The sequence below is a fragment of the Camponotus floridanus genome, unplaced genomic scaffold, assembly GCF_003227725.1.
Source record: "Camponotus floridanus strain SB8 unplaced genomic scaffold, Cflo_v7.5 scaffold39, whole genome shotgun sequence".
In the NCBI taxonomy this organism is placed as follows: domain Eukaryota; kingdom Metazoa; phylum Arthropoda; class Insecta; order Hymenoptera; family Formicidae; genus Camponotus; species Camponotus floridanus.
In genome coordinates this window covers 569,033-588,259 of record NW_020229536.1, presented here as the reverse complement: position 1 = coordinate 588,259, position 19,227 = coordinate 569,033, and the positions used below count along the sequence as shown (strand labels likewise).

Genomic DNA, 19,227 nt, shown 5'->3' with positions numbered 1-19,227 from the left:
GCCGTTTCAATCGAATATATTACACGTTAAATGGATTAACAAACAAAACAAGATGACGCTGATTTGGCGGGGTGGTATTTGTAAATAAAGCTGTAAAAGCGATGAAACGGTGCAATCATTTCACCTGCATCAATCGCTGCATCGATGTAGAAATAGAAGAAATGCAATTTTTTTAGAAATAGAATCAACCCGCACACGCCCGCATTCTTTTATTTAACATATAAATTTCATCGATAATTTACTCGATACTGACAATAAGTGATTTTTCTGAATATTAAATCAAAAATATTTAGCAATTTAAAACAAATATTTAAAGATATTTAACGTTCTTAATATTCGCAAGATTTATTTATCCGAAGAATATCATTAACCTCGAAAGTGTTTTCTCTATTGAAACTGATACTGACAATTATTTTCCTGGATATATTAAATGATTTTACATTCTTCATTCCTCGTGTTACATTGCATCATCACGGTACACTTTGCATGATTAAAATAAAGACATACTGATTTTTATTGCGTAAGAAGATATATATCCAGTAACGAGTTTTCAATCTCTTGAAAAATTAAGAGAAAGACGAACATTTCTCATTGTTTAATGAATTGTAAATAAAGTATACATTTGCAGCGTTCATAAATCTTGCTCAATGACAAAGTAAAGATCCTTGGCTGTTAGACTTTGCTCAGAATCAGACTACGTCAAATAGTCATATGTTTTTCGTCAATAAACATATTAGCATATTGCATTGTATCTTTCAGTCAGCCATCACGTCAAGTCGTGGAAGATGCATGAGATTCGAGCTTTTTTATGTTAATTTATCAAAGTTCTTAAGGGTCACATTTTTGTGATATTTTAGATATTCTTTTTCAAAGTTTTTTAGCTAAGGGAGATTCTTCGATTGAAAAGAAGTTAAAAATCTCAAACAATCCGTTAGTTAAAAGGTATATCAGCCTCGAAATACAAACTGCATTCTGTTTTGTCACATGAAACCATCACTTCGAAGAAGAACGTCGACGACAATCAGCTGAAACGAAATTAAAAAGTGCTGCGTACATCTCTTTCTTGTGCACGTCAAGGGCAGCTTATAATCGAATAATTATAAAATTATTAAAAGAAGAAATTATTTTTAATAATGATATAAACGAGGGGAAAATGATTATCTTTAAAGATTGTGAATAAAATACCTTTGAATCATATGTTCGTGTGGATCTTTAAATTTGATTTTATCCTGATTAACGGATTATCATCAGGTAAGTTAATCTTTTCTTTAAATGAATAAAAGATTAAAAGAAAAAACAAAATAAGAGAGATTTTATTTCTTTGTCTTAATTGTTTTTCGTTATATTTTTAAATATTTTTAATTTAAATATTTTTCGTTATAGTCCAGCAGCTAAAATTCTGCTATCAACATTGGTCGATTGCATTTCGTCTTATCACGATATCAGTTTATCGATTATCGAAGTATATTTCACAGCTTACAAAATTCTCAGTCTTTATTAATCTCAACTTGTACGCAGTCGATACGCTTCGAGGACGCATTGATTTTTGAGACATATCGAAGCTGTCGTTCGCATAGAGTTAAAAATACCATGGATTCTTCGATGGAACGACAAGAATCTTCATCGTTCACCTGGCAACTTTACGATTCTCAGAGGGAAATACGTCAAAAGGTAAATCTGATACAAAATTTAGAAAAAAATCTTTCAAACATTTTTTTATCATTTTTTACAATATAATTTTGCCGATTATTTCCGCGTTTCTGAAATTTAACTTTGACGAGTCTTCCGGACGGACGTTCCATTTTTCGAATCTTCCGCGCAATGCATCGATGTCCCACTCGGGCGACTTCGAATCGCGCGATTGGTCCCGAACAGCGGGTGATAAAAGCGAGACGAGGGGGATGGCAAGTGGGCCAGCCCAAAGGTCACCTTCAGTCGGCCAAACGTCGTGGTAGTGGCGGCCGACGTCGGTCAGAGGAACGTCGGTGTTGATCGGCAGCGGAGGAACGTCGTGCTCGTCGTCGTCGTCGTCACGATTGTCAGTCACATTTTTTGCTGGTGAGTCTCTCGAGCCGCCCGTCGTCGATCGCGCTCATCGATCAATCGTCATTTTCGAGCGCGCGACGCCCATTCTCGCCTGTCACCTGCACGCGACTGTCAATTGATCCGTCGAAGCGCGTCCCGCGACAGCGTCCCTTCGAAATTGATTCACGTTATATTTGGCCGATATTTTCGCCCACCTAGTTGAATGACATTTATTTAAACAATCTCCCTTAGGTGGATCGAAGAGGTGCGTTTAGGTTAACCTAAGAACTCGAACTCCTCTGGGAACGATTGGGAGAGACTAGAGGATTCTCATGACGTTCTGCAAATAGCATGGACTTTTAATTCGACGAATAATAACGATATCGCACAAGCACGACAAACATATAAAATTATTATTATATACGGATAGCAGCTGTAGTTTCTAACGATCGATTCTCTCGCTCCTCGTTCTAAAGGTTTCCGCGTCGTTTAACCAAGAGAGTTATATAAAAAAAATTAATCATCATCAATTATTGTATTCTTCATATACGGAGTATGTGTGTGTATATATCGTGACATCTCTTCGCGCGCGCGCGAGAAGATGCAGCTGCAATCACATCTTTCGCGCGCACGCTGCATGCTTTATCACGCTCGTCTCTTGCAGGTGGAAACTATGAATGAGAGGTCGGAAAAACGTATGCACATCGAGATTTGCTCTCTCGGTTTTTTTCTGTTCGATCGCACGACGCGATTTTTTCGCGGAGGGACCGCGAAAAGTTACGAGGTCCACTCACGTGTACATCGTCACGTAGCGTAAATTGGAACATCTCGTCACCGGCGACCCACCGAGGTGTCGCCGTGGAAAAATAGATGTTTGCGATTCGACGAAACTAACTTTGTTACTGTATGTTACAAAGCCTGGCTCCGAATTGTTGACGCTTCCTCGCATTTTTTGAGACGCGGCCAGATTTCACTCGCGCACATGTCATTTAATTTTAAGACGCGAAGGCTCCCGTGTCGCAACGGCTAAAGAAACTATATGATGCTTGAATAATTTTTCCACATCGTATATTATCCTCGCGTGTTGTTTTCGACAAAACTTTGCGTGAATTTTCAATTTAATCGAATTGTGAGCGATCTTAAATTTCCGATTGAAACACTCTTTTCAACGTATCTATTTTATTAATATGTAAAAGATTGAGGAATACATGGAGGATAATAAATTTCTAAAGAAATTAATTTATCGAATAATAATTTAAGTATTTAAAAAAGTTATGAGGAGATATTTTGCGGTGTACTTCATTGTTTTCTTTTATAATGATATGAATTTGGAACAGCTGTGATATGTATATATAGTCTAGTTTTGTTGAAATAAGGTTAAAATTTAGATTGATTGATGTAAAAATTATTCTAATAGCTGACAAATTTATTTGGCGAAGAAAAATGTCTAAAAATTACAGAATTATTCAGTGTCGCTGCGCGAATGAAAATTATTCAGGAAGCGCGGGAAGTGATAGCGATGATGCTTCGGATACACATGAAAGCAGAAATGCAGAAATGCAGAAAGTAGATGCACGGAAAAGTTCGATCGATTCTATCAAAACTATATCCTCAATGCGATGCACTACATCTAGGGATCCTTCAGAAAAATCTATCGCTGTTGAAGTATTGAAGAAAGTCGACACTGATAAAATAAGCAGGATTAGCATGCAAAATTTAAGACTTTCTATGATATTTCCTAAGGCAAGCTTATGCTTGATAATGTAATGATGTATATAATTTTTTTCTTTTTTTCTTTTCCTTATTAATTTTTTTTATTTACGTAAAATAGTTTTATTGAAAAATTTAATTTTAAATAGATGTTCTGGAGGAAGTTTGAATCGGTTGAACTTTTACCAATTGGCTCTTCATTCGAGATAAAATTTGACACGCTCGAGGAAGAATATGCTAGAAGCCTGCGTTTTTCACAGCTCATGAGACGAAAAGTTGCGAAACTCTTTATTTTTCTTTAAAACTTGTTAATTTTCTTCTTGCGTCTCTGTTCAATGTAAAAGAAACGTTAATCAAGCGGAGAAATTACATTATCGTGTCTCTGAAAGAAAATGAAAAATTCTAATTTCTCAAAAATATTGATATTAACTTTGCGCAATTTTTTCTTATTACAGAGTTATAAGGAATACTGCGATACAGTCATGGCTGAAGAGACGCCAGCTCAAAAGTTTATAAAACCTGGGAGCCACAAGGGCAAGAGCATTGCCGTGTTCACCAGCGGTGGCGACTCTCAGGGTAATCGAATAAATTGTACCTTAAATTGAAATAAATGTAATTATTCTCAAATATATATATTATATAAATTTTATTGTTTTGTAGGAATGAATGCCGCTGTACGAGCGGTTGTAAGGATGGGTATTTATCTTGGATGCAGGGTGTACTTTATCAGAGAAGGCTACCAAGGTATGGTGGACGGCGGAAAGGACATCGAAGAAGCTACATGGTCGGCCGTGTCTTGCATCATCCACAAGGTACATATTACAGAGTGTTGCATCATACATTCCTCCATACGCGTTATTAATGTATTGCATCTTTTCTTTAGGGCGGTACGGTGATAGGTTCTGCCCGAAGTCAAGAATTCAGAGAGCGTCCTGGTCGTCGAAAAGCTGCCAAGAACTTAGTTAATCTGGGTATAACCAATCTAGTTGTGATCGGTGGAGATGGTTCTCTTACAGGTGCCGATCTCTTTAGAGAAGAATGGCCCGAGCTTTTAAAAGAACTCGTTGCGTCTGGTAAATAGAGAAAGAATTGTTCATAATGCATCACGCATATATTGAAACCTAACGTTATTTTTTATTTGTAGGAGATATAACTGTCGAACAAAGCGAGAAATGCAAACAATTACACATTGTCGGATTAGTAGGTTCCATTGATAACGATTTCTGTGGCACGGATATGACAATTGGTACTGATTCCGCGTTGCACCGTATTATAGAAAGTATAGATGCTATAGTTAGCACAGCTTATTCTCATCAAAGAACATTTATAATGGAAGTTATGGGTCGTCATTGTGGGTAAGTGTATCTCTATTTTATTATTGAGAGAATAGTTTTATTAACGTTAAATAATTTAAATATATTATTGAGCAGATACTAGTTTCCGAAAATGTAAAAAGATAATTTGCAATGTATTTCAATAATGGGTTATAGTTACACAAAATTATCTATATCGTTATTGCACCGAAATGTAATAAGATATAGATAAATAAGCTACTTTCGGCTAGGTATCTGGCTATCGTGGGCGCTTTAGCTGCGGAGGCCGACTATGTTTTCTTCCCAGAATGTCCGCCTCCAGTCGATTGGCCTGAAAAATTATGTAGAAAATTGGAGCAGGCACGTGTAATAGATTTTTCGAAATTTTACAGAATTGTTAAGTTGCATTGCTAATGTTTACTAACTCAATCAAATATAAAGAGTGATTTTTTATGTACATGTCAATTTTTAGACTGCTAAGTGTTCTGAATTAATACTCAATCGTATACGATATTCTAAATGTTATATTCCTCTTCTAAATAATGACATAAAGAGGAATGCAAACGAGAGATTTACTCACATTTTATTGTCGCGCATCAATTAATATAGAATTAAATATATATTGCTACATAGAGAGTTATATGTCTTCAATTGCTACTGAAGATAATTAGATGACAGAGTCTTTTAGGTATCTGACATTAGCGTCAAGTATATCTACAGAAGCTACCTATTCCTTTATTCCTGAATCTCCGACAAGTGGTGACTGGATCGAGGAGCTTTGTCAAGCTGTGCAACAGGCACGTTTCTCAATCAGTCGTTACTTCAATATATATCAATGTATATCCGAAATTATACAAACATGTAAAAAAATCCGCCACATTTATTTTTGCACTTTGAAATGCAATATTATTTCTTTGAAATGCTCGATTACAGCCAGATTACATTTTTGTACATGTAAAATTTTCCCCTAATCATTCTTATCATTACTTAGATTATTCAAAAACTTATTGCTATCATAAATATATTGATTACTATATTTATATCTCAGGCGAGCACAGCTTTACAAATTTATAAATATATTAAATAATTAATGACATGTACAGTATTATTTTTATATGATATTTTTAAATATTGTATTGAGATAGAATTTTAGTTAGGTTTACAATATCATTACAGTTATCTGGCTCTGGTGACAGCTATATGTTGCGAAGCTGATTATGTTTTCATCCCAGAATGGCCACCCGAGCAGGAGTGGCCCAACAAGCTGTGCAAAAAATTATTGCAGGTTCGATAATTTATTTTTTTTTTTTTTAATTTTTTAAAACAAGTATATTTATTTATATTTCCTGACTCTCAATCAACCTGCAAAATTAACAGCGCATTTGCTTCTTGTAATTTATACTCTATTTCTTTAAGCAATTGCAAGTTCTGTTACAATTGTATTTTAATACTTGTTTTTCTTTCTGTTCAATATTATTCTTGGTTATAATTATTTTTAATATGCTTTCTTTAGGACATTTTGCACTTAATATAAGAGAAATAATGTTATATTACTCTGTAAATGCATGCTATACTAAACTTGTAACATCTTTTTAATGCTATGTGTATATATGCACTACGTATTATATAATATATTTATATACAAAGTATTGTGAAATCAAAGAAAGAAGACAAGAATTTTCAGAATTATACAAATATTTTCTCTGTATTATTAATATATCATCATCCACTGCATCTGCATATTATGCTATAGTCTTTAATTAGCTTCAATCTTCAATTTTTTTTATATAGCTTATGCTTTTACATGTATTAAAACAAAATCTTAATTGTAAGATTTTCTCATATGCAATTTTCTTTTCAGGAAAGACTCACTGGTCAACGACTTAACATTATTATCGTGGCTGAAGGTGCCGTTGATAGAAACGGCGATCCGATTACAGCTGAAAAGGTCCATAAAGTAGTCGTAGAAAAACTACAGCAGGATACAAGGATTACTGTTTTGGGGCATGTACAAAGAGGTGGCAATCCTTCAGCCTTTGATAGAGTTTTAGTAAGATTCTATAATTTAGAATTTTTAATATTGCGTGAAATAGAGTGTATGTGTGCGTGTGTGTTATAATACTTATATATTTTTAAATGAGATATACCCTCTCTAAAATAAATCTGTGTGTTACAGGGATGTCGAATGGGAGCTGAAGCTGTAATGGCTTTAGTGGAAGCAACACCCGATACAGAAGCGTGCGTCGTCACATTGGACGGTAACCAAGCTGTGAGATTACCACTCATGGAATGTGTTCGTCGTACAAAGGCTGTGGCGCAGGCTATGGCCAATAAAAATTGGGATCTTGCTGTCCAACTTCGAGGAAAGTGAGTATCTCTAAAAAACGTGTATCAATGTAAAAAATATACCGATGAATGTGTGTAAATCTATTTGTTTTTTCATACAGAGGTTTTGAACGTAATTTGGAAACTTACAAAATGCTGACTCGTTTGAAAGCTCCGGATTTAGATCATAGTGCAATCAAGGTACAATTTTTCGCCTAAGTTTATATTCTAAATATTCTGATCTAAAAACTATATAGCATGCTGAAAGTATTAACGTAGAATTTTTATATTTTAATATCTTAAACGTTTAAAGAGAGATATGTCCATAAGAAAATGTGTTGGGTTTTTAACATGTAAAATAATAATGAATAATAATAATAAAGTATTACATATGTTATTTGATATTGCTTCAGGACGTTAATGGCCACGCATTATCAAAGGTAAATCAGATTAAGAGTCTATAGAACCGCAGATCATATATAATGTCAATGTGTATGCAATCTCCCTAACTCACCTTTTTCCTTTCCTTAGCAATACACTTTATGTGGACAAGTGAGTTAACACATAACCCTTCTTTGAAATGGAGAATGTAAACCTTGTATTAGAAATCATTTCAATCGCTCCAATAGACAGATGCAGCGACAGCCTTAGATGCTATTTAATGTGCAATGTTATATATCTTAAGAACAGTCGTTTAGTGCAGTTTTCGTTTCGTGCACGCTGCATGACGTATCATATTTTATCTATTTTCATCTCGTTAATAATCTGCGATTTTGTTACAGGATCATTATACAGTAGGAGTCATGCACATAGGATCACCATCCTGTGGTATGAACGCAGCGGTTCGTTCTTTCGTAAGGAATTGTATCTATCGAGGTGATAAGGTGCAGTACATATTATTGATAAATCCACAATTCTATCTACTTTTATTGCGTTTTCAATTCTTCAAATATATATTACAATATGTTATAGGTATACGGTATCTGTGATGGAGTGTTGGGTCTTATAGCTGGTAGATTAAAATTGATGGATTGGCCATCTGTCACCGGTTGGGTCTCGGAGGGCGGTGCGAAATTAGGAACGAAGCGCACACCGCCCCAGGAGGATCAGTTACCCGCAATCGCTCAAAAATTGAAAGAATTTGGAATACAGGCGCTGCTCATCATAGGCGGATTCGAGGTAACGCGAATTGTTCCGAACGTTGCATCGTTCAGTTCGATTCTGGATCAAGAGATCAGCATCGATAAAACATGTATTTTTTTATTTTCAGGGTTATCAGACCTGTCTTACATTTTTCAAAGCGAGGGATAAATATGAGGAGTTTAGAATTCCTATCGCTATGATTCCCGCAACCATTAGCAACAATGTACCAGGCACTGAATTTTCATTGGGTTGTGATACAGCTTTGAATGAAATTACAGAAGTAAGTTCTCTGCAATATACTTGTGTACATCCGATACTTAAAAAATCAATTATATAAAACTATTCAATTATATAATACTATTAATATTGTTTTATTTTTTGACAGATCTGTGATCGCATTCGACAATCGGCGCAAGGTACCAAACGCCGTGTATTCATTATCGAGACTATGGGTGGTTTTTGTGGATATCTAGCGACCGTCGCCGGCTTAGCCGGTGGTGCCGATGCGGCTTATATTTATGAAGAGAAGTTTAATATTAAAGACTTAAATCAAGATGTTATTGCGATGGCCGCGAAGATGTCAGAGGGTGTCGAGAGAGGCCTTATTATCAGAAACGAAAACGCCAATGGAAATTATAATACAGAGTTTATATTCAGACTTTTTAGCGAGGAAGGAAAAGGTTTATTCAGTTGTAGAAGCAACATACTCGGTATGTGTTTTCTTTTATTCCTTTTAATTGATTTCGGAATATTTCGAATATTAAGATACATAATTTTTATAATATAAAATTAAATATTTTATTATTATTATCTTTTTATATTTTTTTCAGGTCATATGCAACAAGGTGGCTCGCCGACTCCTTTTGACCGTAATTTAGGAACGAAGATGGGTGCTAAGGCAGTTGAATGGTTCAGCGATCAGCTGAGAAAATGTACTAGCCTCGATGGTAAAACGGTCACTACAGCAGCTGACAGCGCAGTGATGCTTGGTATTATTAGACGCCAGTATAGATATACGCCATTCACGGAACTTATCGAAGTTACGGATTTTGAGTACGTATTCTATTTCGAGTTTTTCAACGAATCGCTTATTTCTTATGTAATACAATAATAAAAATTTGCTAGACATCGTATTCCGACGTATCAATGGTGGATGAAGCTGCGTCCACTGCTGAAAGTATTGGCAAAACACGAGTCAACGTATGAAGAGGAGGGTCTCTACATAACCATTGAAGAGATGGATCAACAAAAGGATCCGCCTCTCGTATAAGTCACGAAATAGATTATTTAAAGTGCCGCGTAGATGATGCGGCAGCCATTACTGATACAAACGGATATTACTGATCGTGTGAAAAGTAGTAGGTATTGATGATTAAGAGTAATCACAGTATTGTATGACATTATAATAATTTTATCGTTGCTCGACGAAACAAATGAGAATCGTATACATATTTATTGGATCATGTGTATTTAAAAATTTTGATTGTGTACATTATTATGGTATTCTTATATAATACCGTTTGTGTGCTTCATTGTTGCTATTTATTTAAAATCTGCACGCAAATTTTATTAATATAAATAATTTGGATGTAACCATAATAGATGTATGATCGAGAAAATAGGAATGTATCTTTTCTTTTTGTTTGGAAATCATGTTCGTGTCTTGAATGTTTTCCAACTCAGGGGTGAGAAATAGGTACAAAGGCAGTATCTGTGCGAAATGCAAAGGTAAGGTATATTTTAGATGTTTGAAAACAAAATATGTGTAAGAGCGGTATCCGTTGGCATCGATATGGTATTGTTACAGTATAGTAATGTTAAAAAATTGCGTTGTATAATATCAAAGATAAATTAGAATCGATATATACATATATATAATTTTTTAGTGTAGCAAAAGATATATAATGTTCAAGCGCTAAATAACGGACTAAAATATTATTTTTACAAAAAATATGCAGAAACACATGACTATAAATTGGAAACTAACGACGTGCAAAATTTATATTTGATATGCTACTCGAACCTAATACATACACAGTTTTCCCCATACATCTTATCATAGATTCAATAATTAAATGTTTATTAGCATCGCTAACGAATGATGTTATTTATATATTTTCGACATCTTGGACATTGTAAGTACACCAGTAATTAATAGTCGCATATCTTGTTTTTCAAATCTGTTTTTGCCTGATTTTTTTAAATGTAATTGCGCGATATATATATGTGAAACATTTAATAAATATAATTTTCAATTGTAGCCTGGATCGAGAAGTAAATCAGATTTCAGAAGTTTTTCAAAGAGTTTCACAGATCAAATATTCTGAACCGTATTTGTGGTCTACTAAGGTATAGGATTAAAAAAGTAATGCGATATTTTTTGCGTCGGTGAAAGTGTTTATTCTTCGGTTTAGCGTTACTCGCGAAGCTATAAAAAGCTATTGGAGAATATACCTGTCTACCTCAAAACATAATTTTGCAACGATAAACGAACGACTCGCAGGAGAGGAATTGATCTGAGTCGCGCGTTATAATGTTGCACGTAACGTTAAAGGAAAAAATTCGCTAAAATTTAAGGTTTGCGTGACCACAAAGGTATTTAGATTTAATTCTTTTTCTCTTTCTCTCTCTCTTTCTCTCTCTCTTTCTCTCTCTCTTTCTCTCTCTATATATTCGTATATTTATCTTTCGAGAAAATCGTGCAAGTTAATCTTGTAATTGTTTTTCTTTTCGACGTATAATGTAGCGTTTGTCACGTGTCTTTATCAGATTCTAGAACCAGAAAATTGCTTTTTCTGGTATAATTGCTGAAAATTATGTCTTGTGCAAACTCTTACTCTACATATTCGTAAATTTACTTAAGCGTCGAAATAAAATTGCCGACTCGTGATTTTAAAATACATGAAACAAAAATATATCAAGAAATTTGTGCGTGATATCTGCGTATGTATAATCTTCAACGTATGATTCACGTGTATATTCGCAAAATAGCGGATTACGTAACGATTTTCATTACAAATGCTGTTTAGCATTTGCAATGCGACCATATACGTTTAAGATTTGGCTTTAGTGAATAGTACTTGATGCATGTGCTGCATAAAATAAATAATAAAACTTTGAAAGTACAATGATACGCGCATGATATGCGTTATGATTTATTCGAGTTAGAATACTAGTGTAGATATACATATGTGGATGTAAAAGAAGTTATTTGACAGATCGCGCTTGTTTAAAATCGTTATAAAGTATATATAATCTATAGCGTACGATAGATAAAAAGTTCTTGTTGAGAGGCAACTTGAATAATATCGCTAATATGGCACCTGTTTAAATGCACGTAGGAATCTCTTTTCTTTAATATCCTATCAAGAGATTAAACTATCGACAAGACGAAGTGCGACGAGGAAAATACATGAAAATTCTCGTCAATTATCTGTGCATAAAATCGTATTTTTATTAGTGTCTGCATCGGTACAATTTATATATATTTTCATGACAGGCACTTTTAGAACGATGATTTTTGACAATCAAATATATATTCAACAGTTTTTAAATACCCTTTGTTTAATATGTAAGTAATAATGGATCATACACAAGATATCTGATTAAAGTTAATCGATATGCAAATTATATATATCAAACTTCTAGTACAAATGAAAATAATGTTGATATTTAATATCATTTGATATTCTGGTAAATGAAATATTTAATTCGCACTCGTGTGTCAGTCAAGATAAATGTATACGTATAATTATCGAGTGCTCTATACATATATCGCACTCTACGTAAAGTCATGTAAGCAAAAATGTACAAATAATGTATTTGCATAATGTCAAGCTATTAGCTGCCCGTCACGTAGCGCAATAAGGGTATATAAGAGAATGAGAGAGATATATTATTTTTAAGATCTCAGAGATTATATTTTCGACTCATTGTTGATCAATGAATTTACATCTTCTATCTACAGCATACATATATATAGTATTATATACATATATAGTTGCTATAATGTATATATTTATTTTTTTTCTTTTTTTTTTTCTCTCCGAAACATTATCACGACGTTATCATACTGCATTCTGCGCGATGCGTATAAAGAAATGTCTGTATTCTTCGCATGAATTCGAAACTTTGCGCGAATTGATCGTTATGATGAATGTAAATTTAGAAAAACACGACTACGTATTATGCACGATATTGTATTCATGTCGTGAAATAAATTATATCTTCTAAATATATGTCACTCTCACATCTCACCTATATATTTTTTTCTAAAATATTTTTAAAATATATATTATATCGCTATGATTGTGTATATATATTCGTATATTTCATATATTTATAATTAAAATCATGAATCAACAATAAAATTATTTTTAAGAAGAATTTTTTATCTTTAGAAAAATTTGAAAAATTGAAATAATTATGAAAAATTAAAATTACTTTCTTTGAGGGAAGTAAATTTAAATTTAACTTTTCTTTAGAGAAATTTAGAAAAATTAATAAGTTCAACGAATTAATTCTCACTATATTATTAACAACAATGTGTAAACGTGATGGATATGCAAAGTGATGGATGCAAAGTGATGGATATTTATCAAAGCAAAAATAAAATTATATAATGACAAGTTGCTCGCGATAAAAGAGCCACTTACTACGTTTCGTCAGGTATCACACAATAAATTCAAGACTTTCAAAAGGATTTACATTCAAGGTACATACATTCGAGTATCGATTTAATACTTTTGACAAATTGCAGGCAATAATTTCTCCGTTACTTCTTTATTATCAATGATCGATAATTATCACTTGTCAATAATGAAGAAATCATTTATAATCATTTATAATCGTTTATAATTGAATATATAAAATAAAATATAAAATCACATATTGTATTTCATCGACGTAAGCATTTACAGGAAACTATATTTATAGAAGGAAAATCGGTTAATGATATGTTAATTTTTATTCAAAGGAAATTCTGTTTCAATCTATCTGCACTTCTTGCACTTTATGCACGTGAAGTGAAATAGATAGCATATCGGAGCAAGAAAGAGGCAAGATGCAAAACATAGAAATTGTGGTTAGGACGAACAAAAAAGAGACGCATTTTCTCTGTCTCTCTTTCACAATCAGACACGCAACTGAAGATATTTTTGTCACACGGTAAGTTAAATTTAGTTTAAATTTAATTTTTTACATCATATTACTTAATTGTTCGTCCGTAATTATAATTAAACTGGGCCTAGTCACGATATTACGTTGATAAAATGCAAAATATATGTACAAAATTTTATTTTTTCTTTTTACTTCGATTACATGGTTACAATCAATGTTATAATGAATAGATATTTGCAAGATTACGCATCGCTGATAAATTGATAAAATATGTCAAATCGACATAAACAAAGATTGTGCTGATATAATCGCAGATGCAGTCGTAGTTAATTTGAAATAAGCGTAAGTAAACGTTGAATGTAATTAACGCGGTTTTTATGCAAATTTTAGTAAAATTCAATATATTTTTTATTGCCTGGTCTTAATATTTCATCTTAATATAAATCGGGGTTTTTTTAGAAAAAATTTTAATAACTTTGGACGATTGACAGATTAGTGTATTCCATCTATTACACAAAGATACATAAATATAGAGTAAAAAATATAAAAATATTTATTATATTGATGTGTGTGTGTGTGTGTGTAACTGATATAGATTTATTATTGCTTATAATATAATTTTGTTTTCAATAATATTGATGACATAAAAAGATTTTAATACTGACTCATCGATCATATTATATTGTTATCAATTCTTATTCAGGCTTTATTAGGAATCTTGATTGAAGATACCCGATCAAAATATGGATTCAATGCAACATGAAATCTCCAAAGAGGATCAAACATCTATTATAAGCAGTAAACTGAACAGTAAACCTTTATTTAAGTTAGACGAGCCTGTTTCCACAGTGTTAAATTCAACGACAACAAATAACTTTGATATTAATGACGAAGATAGTTTATCGTTTGTAGTATTAGGTAAAGATTCTGTAGAAGCAGCTCAGGCTTCTGTATTAGCGTCATATGTTGACATTCAACAAAAAAGCATGTCAATTGTATGTATATTACAATCCTACTTTATTTTATTTAATTTTATTTAAATTTATGTTATAAAAAGCAAAAATAATATATTTTCTTATAGGATTATACATCCATGGTTTTATCATTAAGCACAGATGAGATGCAAAAGAAATTGAGTGATATGTTGCAAGAAAATGTGAAATTAAAAGAAACCTTAAAACAAAATACTTTATCCATGAAAGAACAATTTAGTACCTTGGCAATGTGGCAGGAGGAAGTGATGAAGGTTCATGAAAACCATAAAAAAAAGTTTGCGGAAACTAGAGAGCTTATTAATCATCTTAAGAAGGAAAATGCTGAACTAAAAACTAAACTGTCACATTTGCAGCATACTGAAAGCATGGGATTTGAGGTATAAAATAAATATTGAGGTATAAAAGAAATATAATTAATTTTACAAACACATACAATATTTTACTTTTGGAATTTTTTACAGACAATTGGCACTATTCCTCAGTTGGATATCACTAATGTTTGTAGTGCTCAAACAGAACTTCAGCAAATTACCCCACAACTCAAGACTGCAATGTCAAAAATGGATCTTGAAGAATGTAAACATTATATAACATGTATAATATCCGAAAAATTTGCTGAAAAAGCACTACAAAATAAAATAGAAGAATTAAAAACGGAAAAAGAATTAGAATCAGCAATGCAATCGTTAAGTTGTACTGATAGCCAAACTTCTTTAAAAATTGAAAATCAAAAAAGTTTAGAAGCAAAGGATGAAGAAATCAAACATTTAAAAGAGTCCATTGCTTTGCTTGAAGAGAAGCTGCAATGTGTATGTATTTATAAAGAATTATATTCGTTAAAAATATTTTAGATAACTGAATTTGTAGAATAAATAACTTTACTTTTATATTTTATAGGCTCTCACTCCAATTCAACTACATGAAATGTCAACATCGTCATCATCCAGTTTAAATCGTCAAAAATTTGTACAAAATATAAAGCAATATAATGATATATTACAAGAATTAACTAAATGTTATGTACAACAAATAGAACGCTTTGCTACCATAGAGAAAAGTTTTAAGGATATTACAGATATACTTATGATACTTGATAATGATAACTCGAAAGTGCAGTTTAATCAATATGGAGAAAAATTATGTCAATGCTGCAAACAATTAACTGACGAGCAAGTGAAAATTATCTCAGATAGACAGACTCTGGTTAAATCGCAAAATCAATTTCAGAAAATATTCTCAGATTATAATTCTATTTTATATGAATTAGAAATAATAATCGATGAAAATACGAAATTGAATGTTATAAAAGAAAATAACGCTCGCGAGAACTTGCAGAAATTAGAGGAATTAGAACAGATTAAGCAAGAGCTTGAAGAGGAAAAAAGAATTTTGAATCAAGAGAAGAATAATCTTGAAAAAGAAAAAAAATTATTTGAAAGTCAGAAAAAAGACTTGGATATGGAACGCCTGTCGCTGTATGATGAAAAGAAACTTATAACGCAAGAGAAAATCAGTCTGAACGAAGAGAAAATGTCACTCGATCATCAGAGTCAGTTATATGAAAATTGTGAGAAAGTTCTGCAACAAGAGAAAAAACTTTTGCAACTTAGCTGTGAAGAATTGCTAGAGAAGGTGTATAATTTGCAACAGGAAATTGAAAAGAAGAATATTGAATTTAAAGAAGTAATGGAACAACTTGCACAAAGTGTGAGTAAACTTTTTTATTTTGATTTGTGTAAATAATATAAATTAATGTAAAATATAAAACCTAGATATGGTGAAAAAATATATATGTGTATGTGTAAAATTTTATATTTTATAATATTTTTATATTTTTTTTATATTTTTTTTCTAGATAGAAGAAATTAATCTATTAAGATCACAATTAACACTATACGAAGAAGACTTCCAATATGAGAAAAGACTTAAAGAATCCTTATTAGAAGAGAAAAGTAAATTGGATATGGAATTGCAGAAGCAAATAAAATTCAACAAACAATTACAAAAATCCGAGCAGACTACTAGTTCTATTGTCAGAAACGAATCTGAATATTCAGTAAGTAATTTTGAATTATGTGTGCTATAATATTTTTATATAAAAATAGAAATTGACTTGACTTATTATTCTTTATTGTCACTAGGACAGTAACAAATGCAATAGACCTAGAAAAAGCAGCAATGCCACTACACGAGCAAAGCCATCAACTAATCGGATTATCGGATTATTTAATTTTACTTCCAGTGAAGCTATGATTAATTAATATTTTCATTCAAATTTTTAAACTTCTTTTTTCAAATTGACTTTTCATATTCTATTTATATAATAGACATTTAAATTAGTTCTATTTCTCTATTGTAGTATTTTATTATAATTCTGTACAATTTTGTATGTAGCGTCGTACAGTTGGCATTGCTGATCGTTCTTTTAATGTTGGATTCTTCTTTTTCTGTTTCTTTTTCTCTTTTGAGTATCTCTTTAGTGATGTTATGTATGCTTTAATATTATACTATGTTAAGTTAATATATAGAAAAGCTCTGTAGCTTGCTATATTTATTGTTTAAAGCAATTAAGGAATCATTCTACACATGATTTAACATAGATTTTGAATATTTCTGCTAGTTTATTAATAAGCTAGTTTATTAGTAAGCATACTTAAAAATTGAATTTTAACTTGTTATAAATAATACTCCATTTATAGTTTAAAAAATGATTCCTTACTTTGAAGAATAAATATCATGTTAAGCCATAGATAAATAATAACTCAGGATCAATTTAACATTAGTGATTTTTCCAAGATTGACTAAAGTCCAATAAGCTTTGTAGTTAAAAAATTAAATATGCATATATAATATGTTCCTGTGCTAACTTAACAATTGGAAATTTCAATAGAGCCAGATTTTAATAGATAGTTATTAATTTCCTCATCTCTTAATTTTTTTTATCTTATATTTAATTACATTATTCTATTAAAATGCAATCATATATCACACAATTATTTATTACTTTTATTTATTACTTATACACAAAGCATACAATTACATTGTATATAGTATATTAAATGGAAAATCTATTAAAATGTCATTTGTCATAGCTCTATTTTTTCTTTTTTTTTTAAAGGATTAATTTAATTTGCTTCTTATGTAATGTAATATTGCACAATACGATACCGAATACTAGTTATGTTATGACTGTAAGTAAATACTAAGGTAAGAACAATTGTGTTAGAATATCTAGACTAATATATTTTAATTTAATTACAGAGTAATGTTATAACAAATTGTCCAAAATGTGCGAAGCCATATCACGGCTTGACAGCTTTAATGGAGCATATTGAAAGATGTCTGGATTAATTATTATAATTGAAAAACATAATTTATACTAATTCAATTCTGTCGAACAGCGTCGGCAAAAATTTTTTTATACACTTACAACTTTGGAAAATTTGATAAACGAATTTCTTTGATTACATTTACGGGAATATACATCTGATTCATTATTATTTGAATACTTCATATGTATATTATTCCTATTCTTTTTATATATATACTTAAAAAAACTTTAACTTGTAACGTTATATTTACAGTATAGATGATTTTAAAACAAAATATAGTATATACTTGACAGATTGGATACTGATTAGAACAACATTAAACATTTAAATGGCGTGTTTTAAGAAAGATTATATAAGGCAGTATATAAGGTAGGTTTAAAAAATGTAATACGTTTTTAACATATTTTAAAAATATGTTAAACATATTAGTTCATAGTATAAGTTCATAGAATAAGATTTAAAAACTCTATATAACTATATTTTTTCGATATTTTTTTTAATTTATGTTACTCTAATTATTTTAATTTGTTTTAATACATAATATAATGTATTTGAAGACTGTATTGAAGTAAGATTTACGGATTTTTTTTTATATAAAGGCTAATTACATTGAAAAAATAATATTCAAATTTTATATTAGAACATGTGCATATGTGTAAATGCTACATTATATTATCGATAATTCTATACATCACACAGTATTTGCACACATCCGCTAGTTACCTCATGTAATAATAAGTAATTAATAGGTAATTTGTAAGTATACTAAGTAATAAATGTATAGTTTTGGAAGAAACAAGAGTAATTCAATAAAAGTAAATCATTATTATTAGTGAACAAGATATATCTAAAATAAATTTAATTATGTCACATAACTCTATGTTAAAGATAAATATGCTAGACATAATTAATGATGAAACTCAGATACGTCTGTAGTTGTTATAAGCACATATTTACATAAAAAAGAAAATATCCCTGTTTCATTTGTTTCTACGTGCATTTGGAAAACGCGTGATAATAAAGATAAAATGAAGCATCTTTCTCGAAGATTATTGTAGATCCACTCGAGGTGAGGGGAAAAAAAAATGCCTGACCTTGACTGGAGAAACCGCGGTCAATGATTCTTCTCCGTGCGAAGAAAGATATATGTCTTTTTGTGCTACATCACCAACGCGCCATTCCTCCGCCTTTTCGCAAATCAGCCAAGACGGAGAAGCACGCACCGATGTCGACGGTGACGATGGGCCTGCTCAAGGTGGGCCGGTC

At 31.5% G+C, this 19,227-nt stretch overlaps 2 protein-coding genes across 8 annotated transcripts; both read left to right on the top strand.

The window, feature by feature from the left end:
- The first annotated feature begins 1,900 nt into the window (after positions 1 to 1,900).
- Positions 1,901 to 12,750, top strand: LOC105248030 (ATP-dependent 6-phosphofructokinase). Of its 6 annotated transcripts, none has more exons than XM_011252569.3 (17): positions 1,901 to 2,058; positions 4,191 to 4,311; positions 4,396 to 4,547; positions 4,619 to 4,808; positions 4,880 to 5,090; positions 6,225 to 6,333; positions 6,910 to 7,098; positions 7,225 to 7,415; positions 7,496 to 7,574; positions 7,787 to 7,813; positions 7,905 to 7,925; positions 8,156 to 8,257; positions 8,346 to 8,552; positions 8,644 to 8,796; positions 8,902 to 9,226; positions 9,347 to 9,569; positions 9,642 to 12,750. In XM_011252569.3, exons 2-17 carry the CDS (start codon positions 4,218 to 4,220, stop codon positions 9,784 to 9,786), a joined length of 2,418 nt encoding a protein of 805 aa, XP_011250871.1. In that variant the 5' UTR covers positions 1,901 to 2,058; positions 4,191 to 4,217; the 3' UTR covers positions 9,787 to 12,750. The 6 variants fall into 6 exon arrangements, with proteins under 6 accessions (XP_011250871.1, XP_011250870.1, XP_025267033.1 ...); XM_011252568.3 differs by lacking the exon at positions 6,225 to 6,333 and adding an exon at positions 5,300 to 5,408; XM_025411248.1 differs by lacking the exon at positions 7,905 to 7,925.
- Positions 12,751 to 13,141: 391 nt separating this feature from the next.
- On the top strand, positions 13,142 to 18,138 carry LOC105248029 (cingulin). Of its 2 annotated transcripts, XM_020026488.2 has the most exons (9): positions 13,142 to 13,230; positions 13,492 to 13,682; positions 13,865 to 13,976; positions 14,338 to 14,629; positions 14,716 to 15,006; positions 15,091 to 15,438; positions 15,527 to 16,336; positions 16,485 to 16,685; positions 17,891 to 18,138. In XM_020026488.2, exons 4-9 carry the CDS (start codon positions 14,378 to 14,380, stop codon positions 17,978 to 17,980), a joined length of 1,992 nt encoding a protein of 663 aa, XP_019882047.1. In that variant the 5' UTR covers positions 13,142 to 13,230; positions 13,492 to 13,682; positions 13,865 to 13,976; positions 14,338 to 14,377; the 3' UTR covers positions 17,981 to 18,138. The 2 variants fall into 2 exon arrangements, with proteins under 2 accessions (XP_019882047.1, XP_011250868.1); XM_011252566.3 differs by lacking the exon at positions 13,865 to 13,976 and having other exon boundaries at positions 13,145 to 13,230.
- Positions 18,139 to 19,227: the final 1,089 nt, after the last annotated feature.